Genomic DNA, 17,892 nt, shown 5'->3' with positions numbered 1-17,892 from the left:
TGGAGGGGATCCGGAATGGGAGCCCAAGATCAGGGAGGTTGTTGCAGTGGTCCAGGCCATAGGGAATCTTGGGGGACTATGGGTTTATAGCCATAGGAGTGGGGAAAAGTGGTCCTATTTGCGATGTAATTAGGAAATGAAGTAGGATTTCAGGACAGTTCGGATGAGGGGGGGTTGAGAGTAACGCAGAGTTTCTGGGAGGATGGAGCGGGGCAGCCTTGAGATAGGATCATCATCCGACACCGCGGAGGGAAAGGGGTCAAACACTGGACTTGGAAGTCAAGAGGTTAGCACTGGACGGGGGCATGACGGAGCCAGGACGGAGCCAGCAGCCAGCCCATCCCCCAGCACATTTGCGCCCGTCGGCGCTAGGACCTTGGGGCCGCCTAAGGGCAAGTCGCCAGCTGAGGCACGCATGCGTGCTGCTCGGGCAGGGGTCGTCGTGGCGCAGGGGGAGGGACCGGATCCCGTCACCTGCCTCCAGGGCCGCGCTGGTCACGTGACTGGGGCTCGAGTCAGCTGACGCGGGAGGGTTTGAAGCTACACCGCGAGGGAGCGAGGCCGCAGTGACAGCAGCGGGTGTTTAGACGCCGGTTGCACCGCCGCGCCCGCCGGCGTTCGGCGCTCCCCTCCCCGGCATGGCGGTGCCCGTAGGCCCGCGCGGCTCAGGTGAGGGCGCGGGTGGCCCCGCAAGTCCCAGGACGCGTGCGGCGGACGGGCGGGCGGCTTCTCCAACCTGGGGCGGCGGAGCTCCTGGTTTCCCTTTCCTCAACTCTGATGCTGACCTCTCAGCGTCCCCTTGGCGTAGATATGGGCAGACGGCTCCTAGAACCTGGGCGGCGGGTGGGCATCAGCTTCTCCGACCTCGGAGTGGCGGGACTCCGACCGCCCTTCCTGAACCCAGGCTCTGCTCTGAGTACCTCAATTCAGGCAGCTGGTGGATCGCCAGCTTTTCCGACTCAGGCGGCGAGGGTCCCAGGATTTGCATTCTGAGCCTAGATTCGGATTGTTCAGCTTTGCTGGAACTCCGACAGCGGGCCCCAGCTTCTCCAACCCGCACGTCAGATTCCCAGGCTTTTCTTCCACAAACCAGGAGGCAAATGTTCAGCTTCTCTAAACTTAGGCAGGAGTGCTGGGGGCGGGGTTGCCACCTTAAGCGCAGGCGCCTAACTCAATTTCAGCTCTCCAAACACAAGGAAGCTCAGTCGCCTCTCACAGGGCAGCATGCAGGAATGCCCTTTGTGTTGATCTTCCCTTCTTAAGCTAGCTGCAGACACCTGAAAGATGTCCTGGCTGGTAGAGTCTGGGGTGAATTAGCTGTGATCCCAGCCAGGGAGGCAGCCTCTCTTCTGGCTTCCCATCCAGCTATCTTGTAAACAACCACGATAGCATCTGAGCTCCAAAGGGACCAGGGGCTGGCCCTCCCTGCCAGACAGGTTCTGACAGTGCCTACATTTCATCCTGGTGGCCATGCCAGGCAGCAGGCCAGCCAGACCCTGGAAGGAAGCGGGGTTCTCCCAGTGGGGATGGTGGGTTGTGTCAGGAACAGTTCAGGGCTGCTGTGACCAGCTATGACCCGAGCCATTGCTGAAAACTTGGACTTTCATCTTGGACTGGTCAGGATTGAAAGGAATAAGTGGTCCTTAGAGTAGCCTCTATTCGGAGTTCCCTGGGGGTCCAGTGGTTAGGACTCAGTGCTTTCGCTGTTGTGGCTCGGTTCAATCCCTGGTCGGGGAACTAAGATCCCACATGCCACACGGCACAGCGAAAAAAAACCAAAAACAAACCAAAAAAATAGAATAGGCTCTATTCATTGAGGAATTATTGAGACTCAGAGACCGAATGCTTTGTAAGTGTCAAATCCTTAGCTTCTTGGTGAGAGATTTTATTGCCCCATTTTGCAGATGAGGTAGCTGAGGCTCAGGGAAGCCGAGTGCCCTGGAGCAGGGGCAGGAATCAACTCAGGCCCTTTGGAGTGACTTGAAACCGCTGAGCCAGCACTGCTGCATAGATCCCTAAAATGTTACGGATTTTCTGGTTTTCCTTAAATCTCTCAGAGTTCTTTCTTGGCTGGAGCTTGGGACCTGCCTCCCCTATTGGCAGGTGAACCTGCCTAGGCCTGGTCCCCACTGCCCTCTCCCATCCCACAGAGACTGAGCGCCTCCTGACACCCAAACCTGGGTATGGGACCCAGGTGGCGCCTTCCCCAGCCCCTTCCACCCCTCCAGAAGAGGAGGATCTCCGCCGTCGTCTCAAGTATTTCTTCATGAGCCCCTGTGATAAATTTCGGGCCAAGGGCCGCAAGCCCTTTAAGCTCATGCTGCAGGTGGTGAAGATCCTGGTGGTCACAGTGCAGGTGAGACCTTCAGGGCCCCCACCCCACCCCACAGAATGCCACCTGTGGTTGCTGTTTTCCTCGAAGGAGAATCTTGGAGTCAGAGCTTAGTCCTGACCCCACAGCCCCATATCATGATAGTGACAGTGGCACTAATCCATCAGGAAGCCCTCTCGGATCTGCACGGGAGCAGCTCCTTTAAGCTTCATAAATGCCCTCTGAGGTCCTAGCCACTGCTCTTGCCCCTTTCTATAGATAGGACAGCTGAGGCTCAGAGAGGTTAAGGGACTTGTCCAAAGTCACATAGCAGCTGAGCCTTGGAAGGTGGCACTCGGACCCTGGCAGTGTGATGCTGTGCTTACTCTCGAGCATTCATCCGGTAAACATTTCATGAACATTAGTTGTTGCCACGAGTTCTATGAGTGGCCACTCTGCGCTGCGCCTTGGGGACGTAGGGTGGTCATGCCCTCATGGGGTGGGCCTTCTCTTTACTCTGCCTCCGCTCATGCGCCGTGGGAGACCCCATGCCGGTAGTACCAATCCTCCCCATCCCTCCCGCCAGCTCATCCTGTTTGGGCTCAGCAACCAGCTGGTGGTGACATTCCGGGAGGAGAACACCATCGCCTTCCGGCACCTCTTCCTGCTGGGCTACTCGGACGGGGCGGACGACACGTTTGCGGCCTACACCCAGGAGCAGCTGTACCAGGCCATCTTCCACGCCGTGGACCGGGTGTGGGCAACCAGGAGCAGGTGGGCAGGTGGGCCCACCCGGGAGAACGGGCGGGGCTCACTGACCCTCCCCTCCTTTGCCCACAGTACCTGATGCTCCCCGACGTGTCCCTGGGTCGGTATGCTTACGTGCGGGGCGGGGGCGGGCCCTGGGCCAATGGCTCGGCCCTGGCCCTCTGCCAGTGCTACTACCACCGGGGCCACGTGGACCCAGCCAATGACACCTTTGACATCGACCCCATGGTCATCACTGGTGAGTGGGCCGGGCAGGGCTCAGCTGTCGGGATTTAAAAAAAAAAAAAAAAAAAATCCCACTTTAGGGACTTCCCCGGCGGCCCAGTGACTAAGACTTTGCCTTCCAATGCAGGGGGTGCGGTTTCAATCCCCGGTGAGGGAGCTAAGATCCCACATGCCTGGCAGCCGGAAAAAAAAAAAAAACAACAAACATAGAAGCAATGTTGTAACAGATTGAATAAGGACTTTAAAAATGGTCCACATCAAAAAAAAAAAAATCTTTAAAATCCACTTTGCGTCCTGCCCATCCGCGATATGGGGTGGTCACGATCGTTAATAATTTGATGATTAGCAGAATGCTTGGCATGCGGAAAGAGCTGAGTGTTATGTTTCACTATCATTCATTCCCTAAACATTTGGGGGCCCACTGAGCGCCAGGCACTAGGGTCTGTGTAGGGAGTGAGACAGACAGACCAGGCCTGACCCTAGGGGGAGACAGCAGGAACAAACGACAAATGTCGAAGTATGAAGGGGGAAGGAAAGCCGGGAAGGGGTCTGTCGGGGACTCTGGGGAGACCTGCCTGTGCCTCCCCTGTCCCCAGTGTCCCTTCCCTGACTCCCTGTCTTCAGACTGTATCCGGGTGGACCCTCCCGAGAGACCCCCCGTGCCCCCCAGTGATGAGCTCTCCCTCTTGGATGGCAGCACCAGTTACAAGAACCTCACGCTCAAATTCCACAAGTACTGCCCCATCAAGGGGGCCGAGGAGGGGGGAGGCAGGACTCCAGGCATCTTCAGGGGTGGGGGTGGGGGCGGGGCAGCCACTTCCCCACAGGCGGGGGCAGGGGCGGGCCATGCCGATGCGGCCAGGCGAGCACTTCCTCTGCCAGCTGCAGAGTCAGCGTGGGGCAGGAGTGCTGGCGCTCCGGGGCAGGAGGGATGGGCAGAGCCCCCCCACCCTCACCCAAGCCTCACCCCCCCCCCAGGCTGATCAACGTCACCATCCACTTCCAGCTGAAGACCATCAACCTCCAGAGCCTGATCAACAATGAAATCCCAGACTGCTACACCTTCAGCATCCTGGTGAGCCCGCGACGCCTGGGGGGTGGGGCGAGGGACCGGCCAGGGACGGGGTGGCATGGTGGGCCGGGGACTGCTGAGTCCTGGAGCTGGGGACCCTCGGCCAAGGGCAGCGTGGGGGTGATGGGGGAGGCTGGGGCTGGAGAGACCATCCGTCGTGCGCCTCTGGGGGCCTAGGTCTGCTGAGGTTTACTCTGTCCCGTCCCGTCCCGCCACACCCCTGCAGATCACATTTGACAATAAGGCACACAGTGGGCGTATCCCCATCAGCCTGGAGACCCAGGCCCACATCCAGGAGTGTAAGCACCCCAGCGTCTTCGGCCACGGTGAGCCCCCAAGCCCCCGACTAGCGCTGACCAGGGGCCCCAGCCTGCCCAGGAATTCCCCAAGCCCGAGACCAGCACGGACCAAACTCCCGACTTACCCAGAGAAACCCATGAGCCTGATGACCAACCCAAACCCGCCCTGAAGCCGCCTCACTCCTGGCCCTGCCTTCGGCCCCTCCGCACAGGAGACAACAGCTTCCGGCTCCTCTTTGACGTGGTCGTGATCCTGACTTGTGCCTTCTCCTTCCTGCTGTGTGCCCGCTCGCTGCTGCGAGGCTTCCTGCTGCAGAGCGTGAGAGCCACCCCCAGCCTTCCCCAGCTCTGGGACCGTCAAGGCCCAGGTGGCAAGCCTCCCACGTCCGGACCGGCCCTCACCCCGCCCACCTCCCCCTGCAGGAGTTTGTCAGGTTCATGTGGCGGCAGCGGGGACAGGTCATCAGCCTGTGGGAGCGGCTGGAATTTGTCAACGGCTGGTACATCCTGCTGGTCACCAGTGACGTGCTCACCATCTCAGGCACCATCATGAAGATTGGCATCGAAGCCAAGGTGGGTCCTGCCACGCCCTGCCCCTGAGCCCCAGGGTCTCCTTCCAGACCCTGGACCCCTCTCCCACCCCTGCTGATGCCTGCCCGGGGCCCCATCCCCAGGGAAGGGCCAGGCTGGATGGGGTTGACGCTGCTTCTGCCCCTAGAACCTGGCAAGCTATGACGTCTGCAGCATCCTCCTGGGCACCTCGACGCTGCTCGTCTGGGTCGGTGTCATCCGCTACCTGACCTTCTTCCACAAGTACAACGTAAGCCTCCGACATGCAGGCGGGGCCCTCCCAGGGGTGGCCACGTGCCCTTTAATTGCCACCCCCATCCCCAGATAAATTCGTACACGTATTGCCATCACCAGCCCCTGCAGATGACCCGCCAGGAGCCTCTTCCCCATACCTGCCCACACCAGGCACACCTGTCATTCCACCTGGGCAGGGGTCACATGAGCCTGCTCTTTCATACTCCTCCCCCGAGCTGAGTCCAGCCAGGGGGTGCCCTTGGGCCTACTCAGCACCACCCTGCCTTGTTGATGGTCATCCCCGTTTCTGTGGTCACCCCATCATGCCCTTGGGCAGGCTTCACCCCATCTGCAGGCTCACGGCCCACCTGGCTTGTGGTCCCGCCCCCATTGCTGACACACACCCCCACCCTCCCCCGACCCCAACCCCCACCGCTCCGCAGATCCTTATTGCCACGCTGCGGGTGGCCCTGCCCAGCGTCATGCGCTTCTGTTGCTGTGTGGCCGTCATCTACCTGGGCTATTGCTTCTGCGGCTGGATTGTGTTGGGACCCTACCATGTGAAGGTAGGGGCTGGCCGGGACCTGTGGGTGGCGCTTGTGACCCACAGATGAGGGATCCCTGGCTCCCCATCTTACTTCCCAAGCCCCCTGACTCCTGGTCTATCTATTGTTGACTTGGTGACACTGAATGACCCACCTTGACCCCCGGTTCCTTACCAGCAAGTTTGCAGCAGTTCTACCCACCATCCCCTCTGATCCCCGGTGACCCTAGCCTTGACTCTATGACGTTGTCATTATTCAGTGACCCCCCCCCCAAGTGGCTCTATCGTGACTACTGGTACTCTGTACACTGTCCCCTCTGACCCCACAAAGCCCCCAACCCCGGCCCCCAGCCGTGCCCACAACTCCCTCTGACCCCTGACCCCCCTGCCCGCCGGCAGTTCCGCTCGCTGTCCATGGTGTCGGAGTGCCTTTTCTCGCTCATCAACGGGGATGACATGTTCGTGACGTTCGCGGCGATGCAGGCGCAGCAGGGCCGCAGCAGCCTGGTCTGGCTGTTCTCCCAGCTCTACCTGTACTCCTTCATCAGCCTGTTCATCTACATGGTGCTCAGCCTCTTCATCGCGCTCATCACCGGCGCCTACGACACCATCAAGGTCAGCTGCCGGCCCACCCGCCCCCTCGCCGGCCTGCCGTCCCCCTGCCTCCCCGTGGGGCCGTGCATGCATGTGTCCATGCACGGCCCCAGACTCGGGCTCTGAGTCCCTCGTGGTTGGCCACGGCGGGGTGCGCAGAGGAGGACCCAGGGAGAGAATGTGGGAGACGCTACGAGGCCAAAGGAGAGGGTGGCTCGGAATTGGGGGGCCCAGGAGGGACCCATACTGTCCCGGTCACAGCTGCCACACTCTCAGTTTTATCAAGGTGTGGGGCTCGGGCCAGGTAGGGTTCCTGCGTCTGCTTTCACCGACAGGGAAGCTAAGCCATAGAATTTCAGTGACTCGCCCAAGGTCAGCTACCAAGCACGTGGTGGAACCCAGCTCAACCTACGACTGTCTCATTCCGGAAGCCCCGCTCCCAACCCCTCTGTCCTGTGGGTCTGGGGAAGGGTGGTTGTCCTGCAGGCTGCGAGGGTCAGAGCAGAACATGGGCGTGGCAGGTAGACAGGATCTTTTAGCAAACACGTGTGACAGCCTACCGTGTGCCAAGCCTGGTGCTGGGTGCCAGGCACCTGAGGAAACGTACATGGTCGGTCCAAGACTGATGGGCAGGATGAATGATGCACAAACGGGAGTATAACAGCCAACTGATGAGAGGTGTAAAGGAAGAATGGCAGGTTACAGAGAGGCCCCTGCTTTAGACTCGTATCGGGCTGAGTCCAGGGAAGTTTCTAGAATGTGCTGTCCAGTAGTAGTCTCTAGTATGAAAATGAAATACAATTCCAAATGCAGTTCCTCACTTACACCATCCACAGAGCAAGCGCCCAAAAGCCAATGTGACTAGTAGCTACCAGATTTGGACAGCATAGATATCACACCTTTCCATCATCTCAGGAAGTTCTGGATCGATGAGACAGGAGCCCAAGAGAGAGCACCAGGGAGAAGGAACAGCCAAAGCAAAGACCTAGAGCCAGAAAGGACTTGGAGAGGAGATATTGGCCCTGTGAGGTTGGGAGAGATGAAGACAAGGCTAAAAGCCAGAACATTCACTGCTGCTGGGAATGCAGATGTTTGCACCCCGCCTGCTCGCCGCCCCCACAAGTGGGTGGTTGTCAAGCACCCAGATTGGGTCAGGCACGGCTCGAGGCGCTGGAGCCACAGCGGAGGGCACCAACTGACCAAGATTCAGGGTGTGCACACATTCAGTGGTCAGGGAATGTCTCCGGGTGAAGCAAACCACGAGGAACAGCAGGTGGAGGGCACAGCACGGTGCAGAGGCCCAGAGGTGGGAGCCTGGTTGGTCCACAAGGACCGGTGAGAAGATCCAGATGACTGGGGAGAAGGGGGGAGGAGGGGTAAGGGAGGGCGCATCTCAAGGGCCTCGGAAGTCAGAGGCCACTTTCATGCCGGGCCGCCGGGCATCTCTCCCCAGCATCCGGGCGGGGCGGGCGGAGAGGAGAGCGAGCTCCAGGCCTACATCGCGCAGTGCCAAGACAGCCCCACCTCCGGCAAATTCCGCCGTGGGAGCGGCTCCGCCTGCAGCCTCCTCTGCTGCTGCGGCAGGTTGGAGGCCGGGTTGGCTTGGGTTTGGGATTGGCTGGGGGGAAGGGAAGCGGGCCTGAGGGAGCTGATGCCTTCCGCCTCCGCTGACACCGACCCTCCTCCAGGGACGCTTCGGAGGAGCATTCGTTGCTGGTGAATTGACTCGGACCCGGACCGTCATAGGACATTAGCCCCCGGACTGCGGAGACCCATGCTTATTTATTTTAACCTTCGCTTTTTAAGGACCGGCTCCTTGTCGCGCCCTGTGAGGGCCCGGGCTAGTCGGGTCGGACATTGGAGTGGGACAGGGAGGGTTAGAGTGGGTGGTAAATAAACGGGAAAATTAACTTGCTCTCATTTCTAGCGGGAGGGGTATTCCCTGCGCCAACTGGTCTCCGGTCCCTTTAAAGCGTCGCCACACTCAGTGTGGCTGGCTCCGCGCGACCTTCCAAGCATGGCGGGGGGCGGGGCTGTGGCGCACCCAGAGGTGAGTAACTTAAAGGGGCCGCGCCTGCGGCGCTGGGCAGAACACTAACGGAGTTGGCGCAGAGTGGACCACGGCTGCGGCCCTTTGGGTGAGTCCGGGTTTTCTTCGCCCCGTCCCTTCGCGGGTTGTTAGCGAGCCCTCGGCTTTCCCAAGGTGTGTCTTCCGCCGATTCCCGGTAGCTCTCGACTTTCTGACTCTCCCATCCGCCCCACCCCGCCAGCCTCCGGCAGGTGTTTTCGCACCGGTTGCCAGGGCACCCTCGGGTGGAAGGAGACTAGTCCCCCGTGAATTTTACAGGTAATGTCTCAAGGACCCAGTGACTCCCCCAGATTTCCATTAATACTCGAATGGCGCCAGAAACAGCCTCAGCCTCCCAGAAAAGTCTCAGTAATATTCCAGCATTCCTCAGTATCATGTTCGGACGACTGCAGGGACGTGCCCAACCAGCTTTCGGTTTTCCCAGTAATAGTCCTATAGTCCTCAGAATCTCTCGGTAACTTCCTAGTGAGCCCCCACCCACCCACCCGTAATTCCAGCGTCCCTGGTTACGTCTCCCAGCAATGGCGCCAGCATCGTTCCTGGAATCCCAGTGGTGCTCTGCACCATCAGAGACCCCATAACTTTACCATTACGTGACAGTAAATCTCCAGCATCACTCAGTAACACTTTGCGAGCCCACCCCACTCCGAGCGTCCCAGGATGCTACTGAGACCTCGGCATTGCACCACGACCCCTTGTGAAGGAGCTCCCGGCTGCACTCCCGCGTGCCCCAGTCTCTGTCTCCCCGGGGCCAGGCTTGGGCCGGGAGCCAGGCATCTCCCCGGCCCCATGACTCGGGCCCAGTTTTCGTGGGGTGCGGGCATCCAGTCTTCGCAGGGGGTGCTGGGGTGCGACCTAGGGATCGGTAGGTCAGGATTGAGCAATCCTTCAGAGACTGGGGAGGGGGCCACCTGCTGGAGAGAGCCGTGCCCCTTCAGGGACTTGTTCGCTGGCTGCTAACAGTGGGTGCCCGGCTGGCTGCCCTTTGGCCCCAGGGTGGGTCTGGATAAGTGGGGCATCAGGTCGGCCTGGTGCGTAGGTAAGGGGAGCCTGGTGGGGACCCGGGGACCCACCTTACTCCCTAGCTCGGGCCCCGAGGTCAATTTGCCCCACCCCTCTGCTCCGCAGCGCCCCTTCAGTCGCCCACAGGCCTGCGGAGAAGCCGCCCCGGCAGTGGGTACGAAGGGGGCAGGGCTTATAGCAGGGGAGGGGCGGGCCCAGAGTGATGACTTGCCCGGGTTCGTCCTGCTTCCTACTTCCCAGGAGTCTGAACTACCAGACCTGCCGCCCAGCCTGAAACAACTGATGGAGGCGCCGCTGCAAACCGGAATGGTAAGGGTCGGGGGTTCGTGTGGCGCCGCGGGGACTACAATTCCCGACGTGCTCAGCACGCATTATCGCGGCCTCGCGAGAACCAGTCTGCGTCTGTTCAGGCGGAACTACGTTTCCCGGTGTGCACTGCGGGCCGCCGAGCCTCCAGAAAGCGTTGCTCCCCAGGGGAGGGAGCAGCGCTGGCCCATTTTGCAGATGGGGGAGTCGAGGCCCGGGCCAACTGCGATCTCGGGGGCGGCCTTGGCTCCGTGGGATGAGGTCCCGGACGTCCCGGCCCCCGGGGAAGGCTTGGCGGAGCGGGCATGCGATGCACAGCCAGTGCCGTTCGTCCCGCAGGTGCTGGGCGTGATGATCGGGGCTGGAGTCGCGGTGCTGGTCACGGCCGTGCTCATCCTCCTGCTGGTGCGGAGGCTTCGAGTGCCGAGTGAGGACCCGGAGGGCCTTCTGGGGGTGCTGAGGGATGGGAAGCTGAAATGTCCGGGCCCCTGAGGCAGTAGAGATGGGATTTGCTGGAGCCTGCACGCAGCGTCCCCATCTCTGGCCGTGCGGAGTGTGCGTAGAGGTCAGATTGCCCCTCTCCGCACTTACCCCTAGAAACTCCAGCCCCGGATGGCCCGCGGTATCGATTCCGGAAGAGAGATAAAGTGCTTTTCTATGGCCGGAAGATTATGCGGAAGGTGAGTCTGGGACCCCCTGGGGCTCCCACTGGCCACACAGAGATCCTGCCCTTTCCCTAATTATACTTCTTAGTAAGCCGGCCGCCCTCCTTGATCAAGGGCCTCTGGATCTGCCCCCCTCTTCCCTAGGGTCTGAACTGGCAGTTGACGCGTTCCTCCCACCCCACCCCATCCTTGATCCTCCCAGGTATCACAATCCACTTCTTCGCTGGTGGACACCTCCGTCTCCACCACTTCCCGGCCACGCATGAAGAAGAAACTTAAGATGCTCAACATTGCTAAGAAGTAAGGCTGTGCTAGGTGTACTTGGGGCTGTCCAGGGCTTTTTGAGTGATCATCCCACACCGAAGGGTGTATCTCGGGCTTCTTTGAACCCCACGGACTGTCTTAGGAATCTTGCCATGTCAGTGGGACTATTTCAGAGCTCTCCCCAACCAGACAGGCTGTCTGTATCACCCGAAGGCTCTCTCAGTGATGTTCCCTGCCACAGGGGCATCCGTGAGTTATTTAATCCCCAGGCACTACCTCGGATGTCTTGTCATACCCTTAGGGGTCAAATCTGGGATCTCCCCACACGAGAGGGTTTATTTCAGAGTCTCACTGGAGTTATCGCAGGTCTCTCTGGGACCTGCAGGAGGGGCTATCTCTGGCTTTTGTTCCCTAGGGGTTATCTCAGCAATCTCTCTGCATCAGAAAGCATCTCTCTGTGTCACCTCCCTTGGATTTTCCCCAAACTACACGGAGGCTGTGTTAGGGGGTTCTGTTCCCTAGGAGTCATCTCAAGAATCGTTTGGCACTAGAGACACGGGAAGGGCATGTCAGGGCATGTCATCAGCAAAGGGTCCCTCAGGGTCTCTGAGAAAGGCTCTCTCAGGGATCTTTCCAAGTTGGGAGCTGCCTCTGGGGTCTCCTGACATCAGAGACTCTATTTTGAAGGTCTGTCTCAAGTGTTTCTTCACACTGAGGGGCCATTCCAGGGGTGTCTATGGTCAACAGGTGTGCTATCCCATGGCTTTCTATGACTTGAGTAGAAGGGCTATCTCTAGGTCTCCCACAATTAGTTGAGGGTCTGTCCACCTCCTGGGAGCGGTTTCAGTGTCTGCACACCCTTGAGGAGCTACCCTGATGTTGCCATGGCCTTGAGAGAGCTATCTCAGCTCTCTGTGACCTGGGCGAGGGCTAGCCCAAGATCTTCCTGATCAGAAGAGGAGCTGTTTCTGGATTTCTCTGTAATGTGGAGTTTAACTCAGTTTAAGCTCATTCTAGAGGGTCTATCTTGAGCATTTTGTGAGTAGTGGAAGGACTGTCTTCAGTAGCAACTGTGACTTCCAGGGAGGAGCTCTCCTAGGTCCACGGTTAGTAGAGGGGCTGTATCTGGATTCTCTGCACGTAACCAGGGCTATCTCAAGAGTCTCTGTGACCATCAGAGAGGCTATCTGAGGGTTGTCTGAGACTGGGGAGGAAGGATTATCTCGGGGATTTTTATAAGGATCAGAGAGGTTTTATCTGGGGTCTCCTGATATAATGGAAGCTACCCCAAGGCTCTGCCTACGTGACGGAGGCTACATGATGGAGGCGTGCAATATGTGGGGTCCCATGATGAACAGAGGTGCTTTTCTGGGGTCTGCCCATATCTTGGAAGCTGTGTCAGGGGTCTGCTTAATGAGAGGGTTCATCTAGGGAGCCTGTGACTAGTGAAGGGTGACCTCAGGGTTTTATTTCAGGGGTCAGCAACTTTTCTCTTTTTTCGGCCACATCTGGGGCTTTGCAGGCTGCGCGCAACGCTGCTGCAACTGCTGCAACGACTCAACTCTGCTGTTGTAGCGTTAAAGTAGCCTCAGACAATATGTAAATGAATGAATGTATTAATAGCTCGTGCCAATAAAGCTTTATTTACAAAAGGAGGTGGCTGGCCTAATTTGGCCAGTGGGCCACAGTTTGCTGAGTCCTGCTCTGGTGTCCCCGGGGTAGGACTCTGTGGGGGATCTCAGGTCTTCCTGAGTCCCCTCCCTGCTTCTCACCCCCCCTCGCTCCCCCCTCCTCCCACCAGGATCCTGCGCATCCAGAAAGAGGCGCCAACGCTGCAGCGGAAGGAGCCCCCGCCTGCGGTGCTGGAGGCTGACCTGACCGAGGGCGACCTGGCCAACTCCCACCTGCCCTCCGAGGTGCTCTACATGCTCAAGAACGTCCGGTCAGTGTCAAGGTGCAGGCAGGGGGCTGCAGAGCTGGGGCTGACCTGACCTCCTGCATCTCTCCATTCCCCGGTCCCTATCCAACAGGGTGCTGGGCCACTTTGAGAAGCCGCTCTTCCTGGAGCTGTGCCGGCACATGGTCTTCCAGCGGCTCAGCCAGGGTGACTACGTCTTCCGGCCAGGCCAGCCCGATGCCAGCATCTACGTGGTGCAGGATGGGCTGCTGGAGCTCTGTCTGCCGGCTCCTGTGAGTGGGTTCCCCCTCCGGGGGGCACCACAGTGAGATGGGCGGCAGGGATGAGCAGTGGTGCAGTGGTCACCGGGGACAGGCAGTGCTTTTGGTAGCAGGGTTGGTGGGCTTTTTTTTTTTTTTTAATTTTGGCAATGCCGTGAGGCGCAGCTTGTGGGATCTTAGTTCCCCCACCAGGGATTGAACCCGGGCCACGGCAGTGAAAGCGCCGAATCCTAACCACTGGACCACCAGGGAATTCCCAGGGTTGGTGGTCTTATGAGATGTGCAGGCAGGAGTTGGGAACGGGTGTCCAAGAGCATCTGGGGTGGTCTGCACAGTCACCGGTTATGGTTAGTGATGCTGGTCGGAAGGTTCAGTGGGGTCCGGGTGTCAGTGATCACCGAGGGAGAATGAGGACCAGTGGCGTGGTCAGGGGGCAGGACGTGGGCTGGCAGGGCAGGGGCAGCCCTGGTCAGTGCCCGCCTCCCCCACCCCGTGTCTCAGGATGGGAAGGAGTGTGTGGTGAAGGAAGTGGTTCCTGGGGACAGTGTCAACAGCCTTCTGAGCATCCTGGATGTCATCACCGTGAGTGACCAGTACGGAGGGGGCGGGGGAGGCTGGGTGGGAGGCCACACCCACCAGGCTGGGTTGGGGAGGGTCACCCCCAGGGCCCCCATCTCTGATGCGTGCCTGATGTTGCCGGTGGTCCCTCAAGGCAGTGGCATCAGGAGGGGTCGGGGGGGAGCAGGAAGGGGGGCTCTCACAGCCCCTGACCTTGATTCTCCTTGTGCCCCCGGCACCCCCAGGGTCACCAGCACCCCCAGCGTACTGTGTCTGCTCGGGCGGCCCGAGACTCCACGGTGCTGCGGCTTCCAGTCGAGGCCTTCTCAGCCGTCTTCACCAAGTATCCCGAGAGCTTGGTGCGGGTAGTGCAGGTCAGCGGGCCATCCACTTCCTTTCATAACCCCCCACCCATCACAGGCTCCTGGGGGCTGGGACCCAGCAGCCAACAGGCACTGAAGCTGCGTTTATCGGCCCTGAGCAGCCGGACCTCCCTGACTCCTCCCATGAGCTGCCTCCACCCCGTGTCCCCAGGTTTCTGCTGCCTGATTGTCGGTTTCTCCCTGGCTCCTAGGGCCCTGCCCAGCCCCTTCCTGCTCCGACCTTGATCTCCTGGCCTTAGCTCCATCTCCCTCTCCCCACCCACGGCCCCACCCCCTCAGTGCTAAGTCCTGTGGCTGACCCTCTTTCTCCCTGGCCCCCTCCTCTGACGGCCATGCCCCCAAAGATCATCATGGTGAGGCTGCAGCGGGTCACTTTCCTGGCGCTTCACAACTACCTGGGTCTGACCAACGAGCTCTTCAGCCACGTGAGTTACGTGGAGAGCACCAGGGGCCGGAGGGGTGTGCGGCGTGTGCCTCCCCAGACACGCCACAGGATCCCCTCTGCCCCCAGGAGATCCAGCCCCTGCGCCTCTTCCCCAGCCCGGGCCTCCCAGCCCGCACCAGCCCTGTGCGTGGCTCCAAGCGGATAGCCAGCACCTCTGCTTCTGAGGAGGCGAGGGAGACGCCTGGCCGGCCGCCTGACCCCACCGGGGCCCCACTGCCTGCAACTGCAGGTACCCAAGATGACCCCTGCCTGACCCCCAGGAACCGTAGGCTGGCCCAGCCCACTCCCAAGAAGCCCAGGCTCTGCCCCTCAATGCATGTCTCAGTTCCTCAGATACTTCCACCTGAGCTGCCCAGCCCCCCCGGGACCCGCTTAGCTAGGTACCCAGGTGTGACTCCTGTTTGGATCCCCCAGGACCCCTGGCCTCAGTCCCCTGGGCCCACTGGAATCATTTTTCCTAGTCCCCTGGTCCCCAGGGACTCTGAGCTGACCTCTCCCCAGACCCCCTTCAGCTCCCCACCCCCAGTCCTGGGCGCTCTGAGGGGCAGGAGCCTGAACACGCGTCTCCCCTAGGGGACCCAGTGAAGCCCACATCCCTGGAAGCCCCCTCGGCGCCCTTGCTGAGTCGCTGCATCTCGATGCCAGTGGACATCTCAGGTTTGGGGCACCAAGTGGAGTGGGGGGAGGCCATCGAATTTCTGGGTTGGATGCAGGCCTGCCAGTCTTGATTTTTCTCATCCGTGAAATGGGAATATCAGCAGCACTTACTCATGTCTTTTTGTTGTGGGTAGTCGTTGAGATGGTGCCCTCCCAGCTGTGGTGAGAAGGGTTGCAAGGGCCAGAGCAGCGATCGATTAGTCATGTCTGTGTAGCCGTGGCCTCGGGTACATAGGTAGTGCTTGCTTAGACTCCAGCTATGGTCACTCTCATCTTTATTGCATTTATTGCCCCCTGCCCACTGCAGGCTTGCAGGGCGGCCCTCGCTCGGACTTCGACATGGCATATGAGCGGGGCCGGATCTCCGTGTCCCTGCAGGAAGAGGCCTCATGGGGGCCCCAGGCAGCCCTGGCTCGGGTAAGGCCCTGCCCTCTTCCCCCACCCCACCCCAGTCCCCTCCTGGGACCCTGGTCTGGCCACAGGTGGAGTCCCCCGAGGAGGAAGGTCGGGTGGGAGCAGGGAGATCACAGGCCTTGCCCCACACAGACCCCTACTCAGGAGCCCCGGGAGCAGCCAGCCGGCGCCTGTGAATACAGCTACTGTGAGGATGAGTCGGCCACTGGCGGGTGCCCCTTCGGGCCCTACCAGGGCCGCCAGACAAGCAGCATCTTTGAGGCGGCGAAGCGAGAGCTGGCCAAGCTGATGCGGATTGAGGTGGGCAGCTGAGGGTGTCTGGGGGACCAGGTTGGGGGTGGGAGGCCTGGCTGGGCCAGTCTCAACCCCCTTTCCTTCCTCCCCAGGACCCCTCCCTTTTGAATAGCCGAGTCTTGCTGCACCACACCAAAGCCGGCACCATCATTGCCCGCCAGGGGGACCAGGTGAGGCTGAGCCCTGAACTCTGATCATGCAGCCCTGACCCAAGACCTCTCTCTGATCCTTGCCTTTTCACCTTAGATGTAGACCTCCCAGTATATGATTTCCAGCCCCTGACCTTTGGATCCTATGACTCTGACTCACAGCCCTCCCTCCCCATGTCCTCTGGACATATTCTCCTCTAACCCCTGAACCTTTTATACTAGGACCTCCACCCCTAGATTTCTCTTCCCTGTCCTGGCATTTCCTGCAACTTCCATTTTCTGACCTTTCAACTCTACAACATACTCTGATGCTCTGTCTGCTTCTCATTCCTGGGTCCCTGCTAGGATGGGGGCACTCAGTAAACGGGTGCAGGTCAGAATCTGGACCTGGAGGCTGGGAACTAGCCCCACGAGCTGGATTTCAGTGCCTCCTGGTGACACACAGGTGTGGGAAACTGTGCATCCCACTAATCCGTCCATTCTCCAGGCGGGAAAACTGAGACCCGTTGTGATGTCACAGGCCAGGAGCACAGAGGAGGAGGGTTAGGGAGGAAGCCAAACATGAAATCCGGACTCTGCCCTGACTCCCTGTGTGACCTTGGGTGAATCATCTAGAAACTTGTCATCTTCCTCGCCTGCAGAATGAGTGTCGTAACTATCTGCTAGAAGTGTTGTGAGGATGAAACAGGAAATACTCAGTTCGCAGCTACTAGGGTTTGCAAGGGTGACAGGCCAGGGGAGGGTTGGAGCAGCAGCTCCCAGTCGGGGGATGGGCTGGGGGTGACAGTAGGGGTGACATGACTTAGGCGTTGAGACCACAGCACTGCCCCAGGCTCAAGGGAGGAGCCCTGGGCTTGGGGGAGGGGCTGGGGGTGGCCCAGCTATTAGCTGGCTGGGTGGTGGTTGTTGTTTTTAATTTTTATTGGAGTATGGTTGATTTAAGGGTGGTTGTTATATCACATGATCAGTTGACTGAGTGGCCACGTTGAGCTGCTCATTGCAGGGTGGGCTCCTTTCTGCAGAGGAAGTTTTGTGCCAGCTGTTTGAGGTACTTGGGGGACTGGCTGAGGAAGTGTGGTCACACCGTGGCCCTTGCAGGGGCCCCGGGCCCCTGCTTATCTGGGAGCCTCTGCTGGGCTCAACACAGCCCGGCCCCAGCCCCAGCCCCAGCCCAGCCTGCTAACACACCAGGCTCCTCGGGGTCTTCAGAACTTTGTTAGGGACAAAGCTGGTCTGCTGTGCCCCCCTCTGAAACTTTACACCAATAGTTTTCAACGTCATTGTCAACGACATTTGGCGACGTCAAGACATTTTTGATTGACTTGGGAGGGTGCTACTGTCATCTAGCGGGTTAGAGACCAGGGATGCAAGACTGCATGGGCCAGTCCCCCTACAACAGAATTATCCAGTCCAAAATGTCAGTGTTGCCAAGGTTGAGAAACCCCGCTTTCCACAAACATTTCCCAAAGCATATTTCATGGAACGGCCATATCACAGGGGGTCTGTGTGCAACATGTTGGAGAAACACAGGTTATTTTACCCCTTCATGGCAGCTCCCAGTGAGCATTATTAGCATATTCAAGGCTCTGAGAAGTCCTGCAGTGAAAAACAACATGCTTCCCAGTCTGAGGACAAATGGCAGCCTACTATTAGTCACTCCCATTTATATCCCAAACCCAGTCTGGGAATTCTATCTTGGAAGGTTCCAGCATGTGTGTATGTCTCCTGGGCCTGGGCCTCTCCCAGGGATCCTTGCAGTGTTTTGGCACTCATCTGGGGCGTTGTGGGGTGTCAGACAGGTTTGTGTAATGAATGAGGAAGGAATCTTTCTGTCTCTGGGCAGTTTCAGT

General features: G+C 59.3%; 2 protein-coding genes across 11 annotated transcripts in view; both read left to right on the top strand.

The window, feature by feature from the left end:
• The first annotated feature begins 451 nt into the window (after positions 1-451).
• Positions 452-8,681, top strand: MCOLN1 (mucolipin TRP cation channel 1). 4 transcript variants are annotated; one of them, XM_030879508.2, is made up of 15 exons: positions 454-669; positions 2,151-2,356; positions 2,898-3,065; positions 3,152-3,317; positions 3,929-4,037; positions 4,283-4,379; positions 4,603-4,702; positions 4,888-4,994; positions 5,099-5,248; positions 5,394-5,495; positions 5,923-6,045; positions 6,423-6,638; positions 8,071-8,201; positions 8,306-8,445; positions 8,545-8,681. In XM_030879508.2, the coding sequence occupies exons 1-14, from the start codon at positions 639-641 to the stop codon at positions 8,340-8,342; spliced, it is 1,743 nt and encodes a 580-aa protein (XP_030735368.1). In that variant the 5' UTR covers positions 454-638; the 3' UTR covers positions 8,343-8,445; positions 8,545-8,681. The 4 variants fall into 4 exon arrangements, with proteins under 4 accessions (XP_060153220.1, XP_030735370.1, XP_060153219.1 ...); XM_030879510.2 differs by lacking the exons at positions 8,306-8,445; positions 8,545-8,681 and adding an exon at positions 7,533-7,952 and having other exon boundaries at positions 453-669; positions 8,071-8,202; XM_060297236.1 differs by lacking the exons at positions 8,306-8,445; positions 8,545-8,681 and adding an exon at positions 7,533-7,923 and having other exon boundaries at positions 453-669; positions 8,071-8,198.
• PNPLA6 (patatin like phospholipase domain containing 6) overlaps positions 8,617-17,892 on the top strand; it is a 23,830-nt gene continuing 14,554 nt past the window's right edge. For 2 of the 7 annotated variants that reach the window (XM_030879498.2, XM_030879493.2), the window contains exons 1-15: positions 8,827-8,964; positions 9,970-10,038; positions 10,375-10,462; positions 10,633-10,715; positions 10,903-11,000; positions 12,766-12,906; positions 12,995-13,154; positions 13,644-13,724; positions 13,946-14,074; positions 14,428-14,508; positions 14,595-14,757; positions 15,102-15,185; positions 15,493-15,602; positions 15,744-15,899; positions 15,986-16,063. In XM_030879498.2, the coding sequence (XP_030735358.1) occupies positions 10,012-10,038; positions 10,375-10,462; positions 10,633-10,715; positions 10,903-11,000; positions 12,766-12,906; positions 12,995-13,154; positions 13,644-13,724; positions 13,946-14,074; positions 14,428-14,508; positions 14,595-14,757; positions 15,102-15,185; positions 15,493-15,602; positions 15,744-15,899; positions 15,986-16,063 (1,479 nt within the window). In that variant the 5' untranslated portion in view covers positions 8,827-8,964; positions 9,970-10,011. Of the gene's footprint in view, positions 8,756-8,826; positions 8,965-9,969; positions 10,039-10,188; positions 10,463-10,632; positions 10,716-10,844; positions 11,001-12,765; positions 12,907-12,994; positions 13,155-13,643; positions 13,725-13,945; positions 14,075-14,427; positions 14,509-14,594; positions 14,758-15,101; positions 15,186-15,492; positions 15,603-15,731; positions 15,900-15,985; positions 16,064-17,892 lie in introns of those variants that run through there. The other 5 variants (XM_060297227.1, XM_030879496.2, XM_030879497.2 and 2 more) reach the window with 5 other exon arrangements.

This window comes from Globicephala melas, chromosome 3 (genome assembly GCF_963455315.2).
Source record: "Globicephala melas chromosome 3, mGloMel1.2, whole genome shotgun sequence".
NCBI classification, from domain to species: Eukaryota; Metazoa; Chordata; class Mammalia; order Artiodactyla; family Delphinidae; genus Globicephala; species Globicephala melas.
Note: the sequence above shows the minus strand (reverse complement) of the source record. Positions and strands in the feature narration are given on the sequence as shown.

Excerpts from the sequence above, each read along its gene's own strand:
- MCOLN1 (XM_030879508.2), top strand. The coding sequence starts at position 639 with ATGGCGGTGCCCGTAGGCCCGCGCGGCTCAG. Across the intron at positions 5,496-5,922 it reads CCTTCTTCCACAAGTACAAC|ATCCTTATTGCCACGCTGCG; the intron begins GTAAGCCTCCGA and ends ACCGCTCCGCAG. Across the intron at positions 6,046-6,422 it reads TGGGACCCTACCATGTGAAG|TTCCGCTCGCTGTCCATGGT; the intron begins GTAGGGGCTGGC and ends GCCCGCCGGCAG.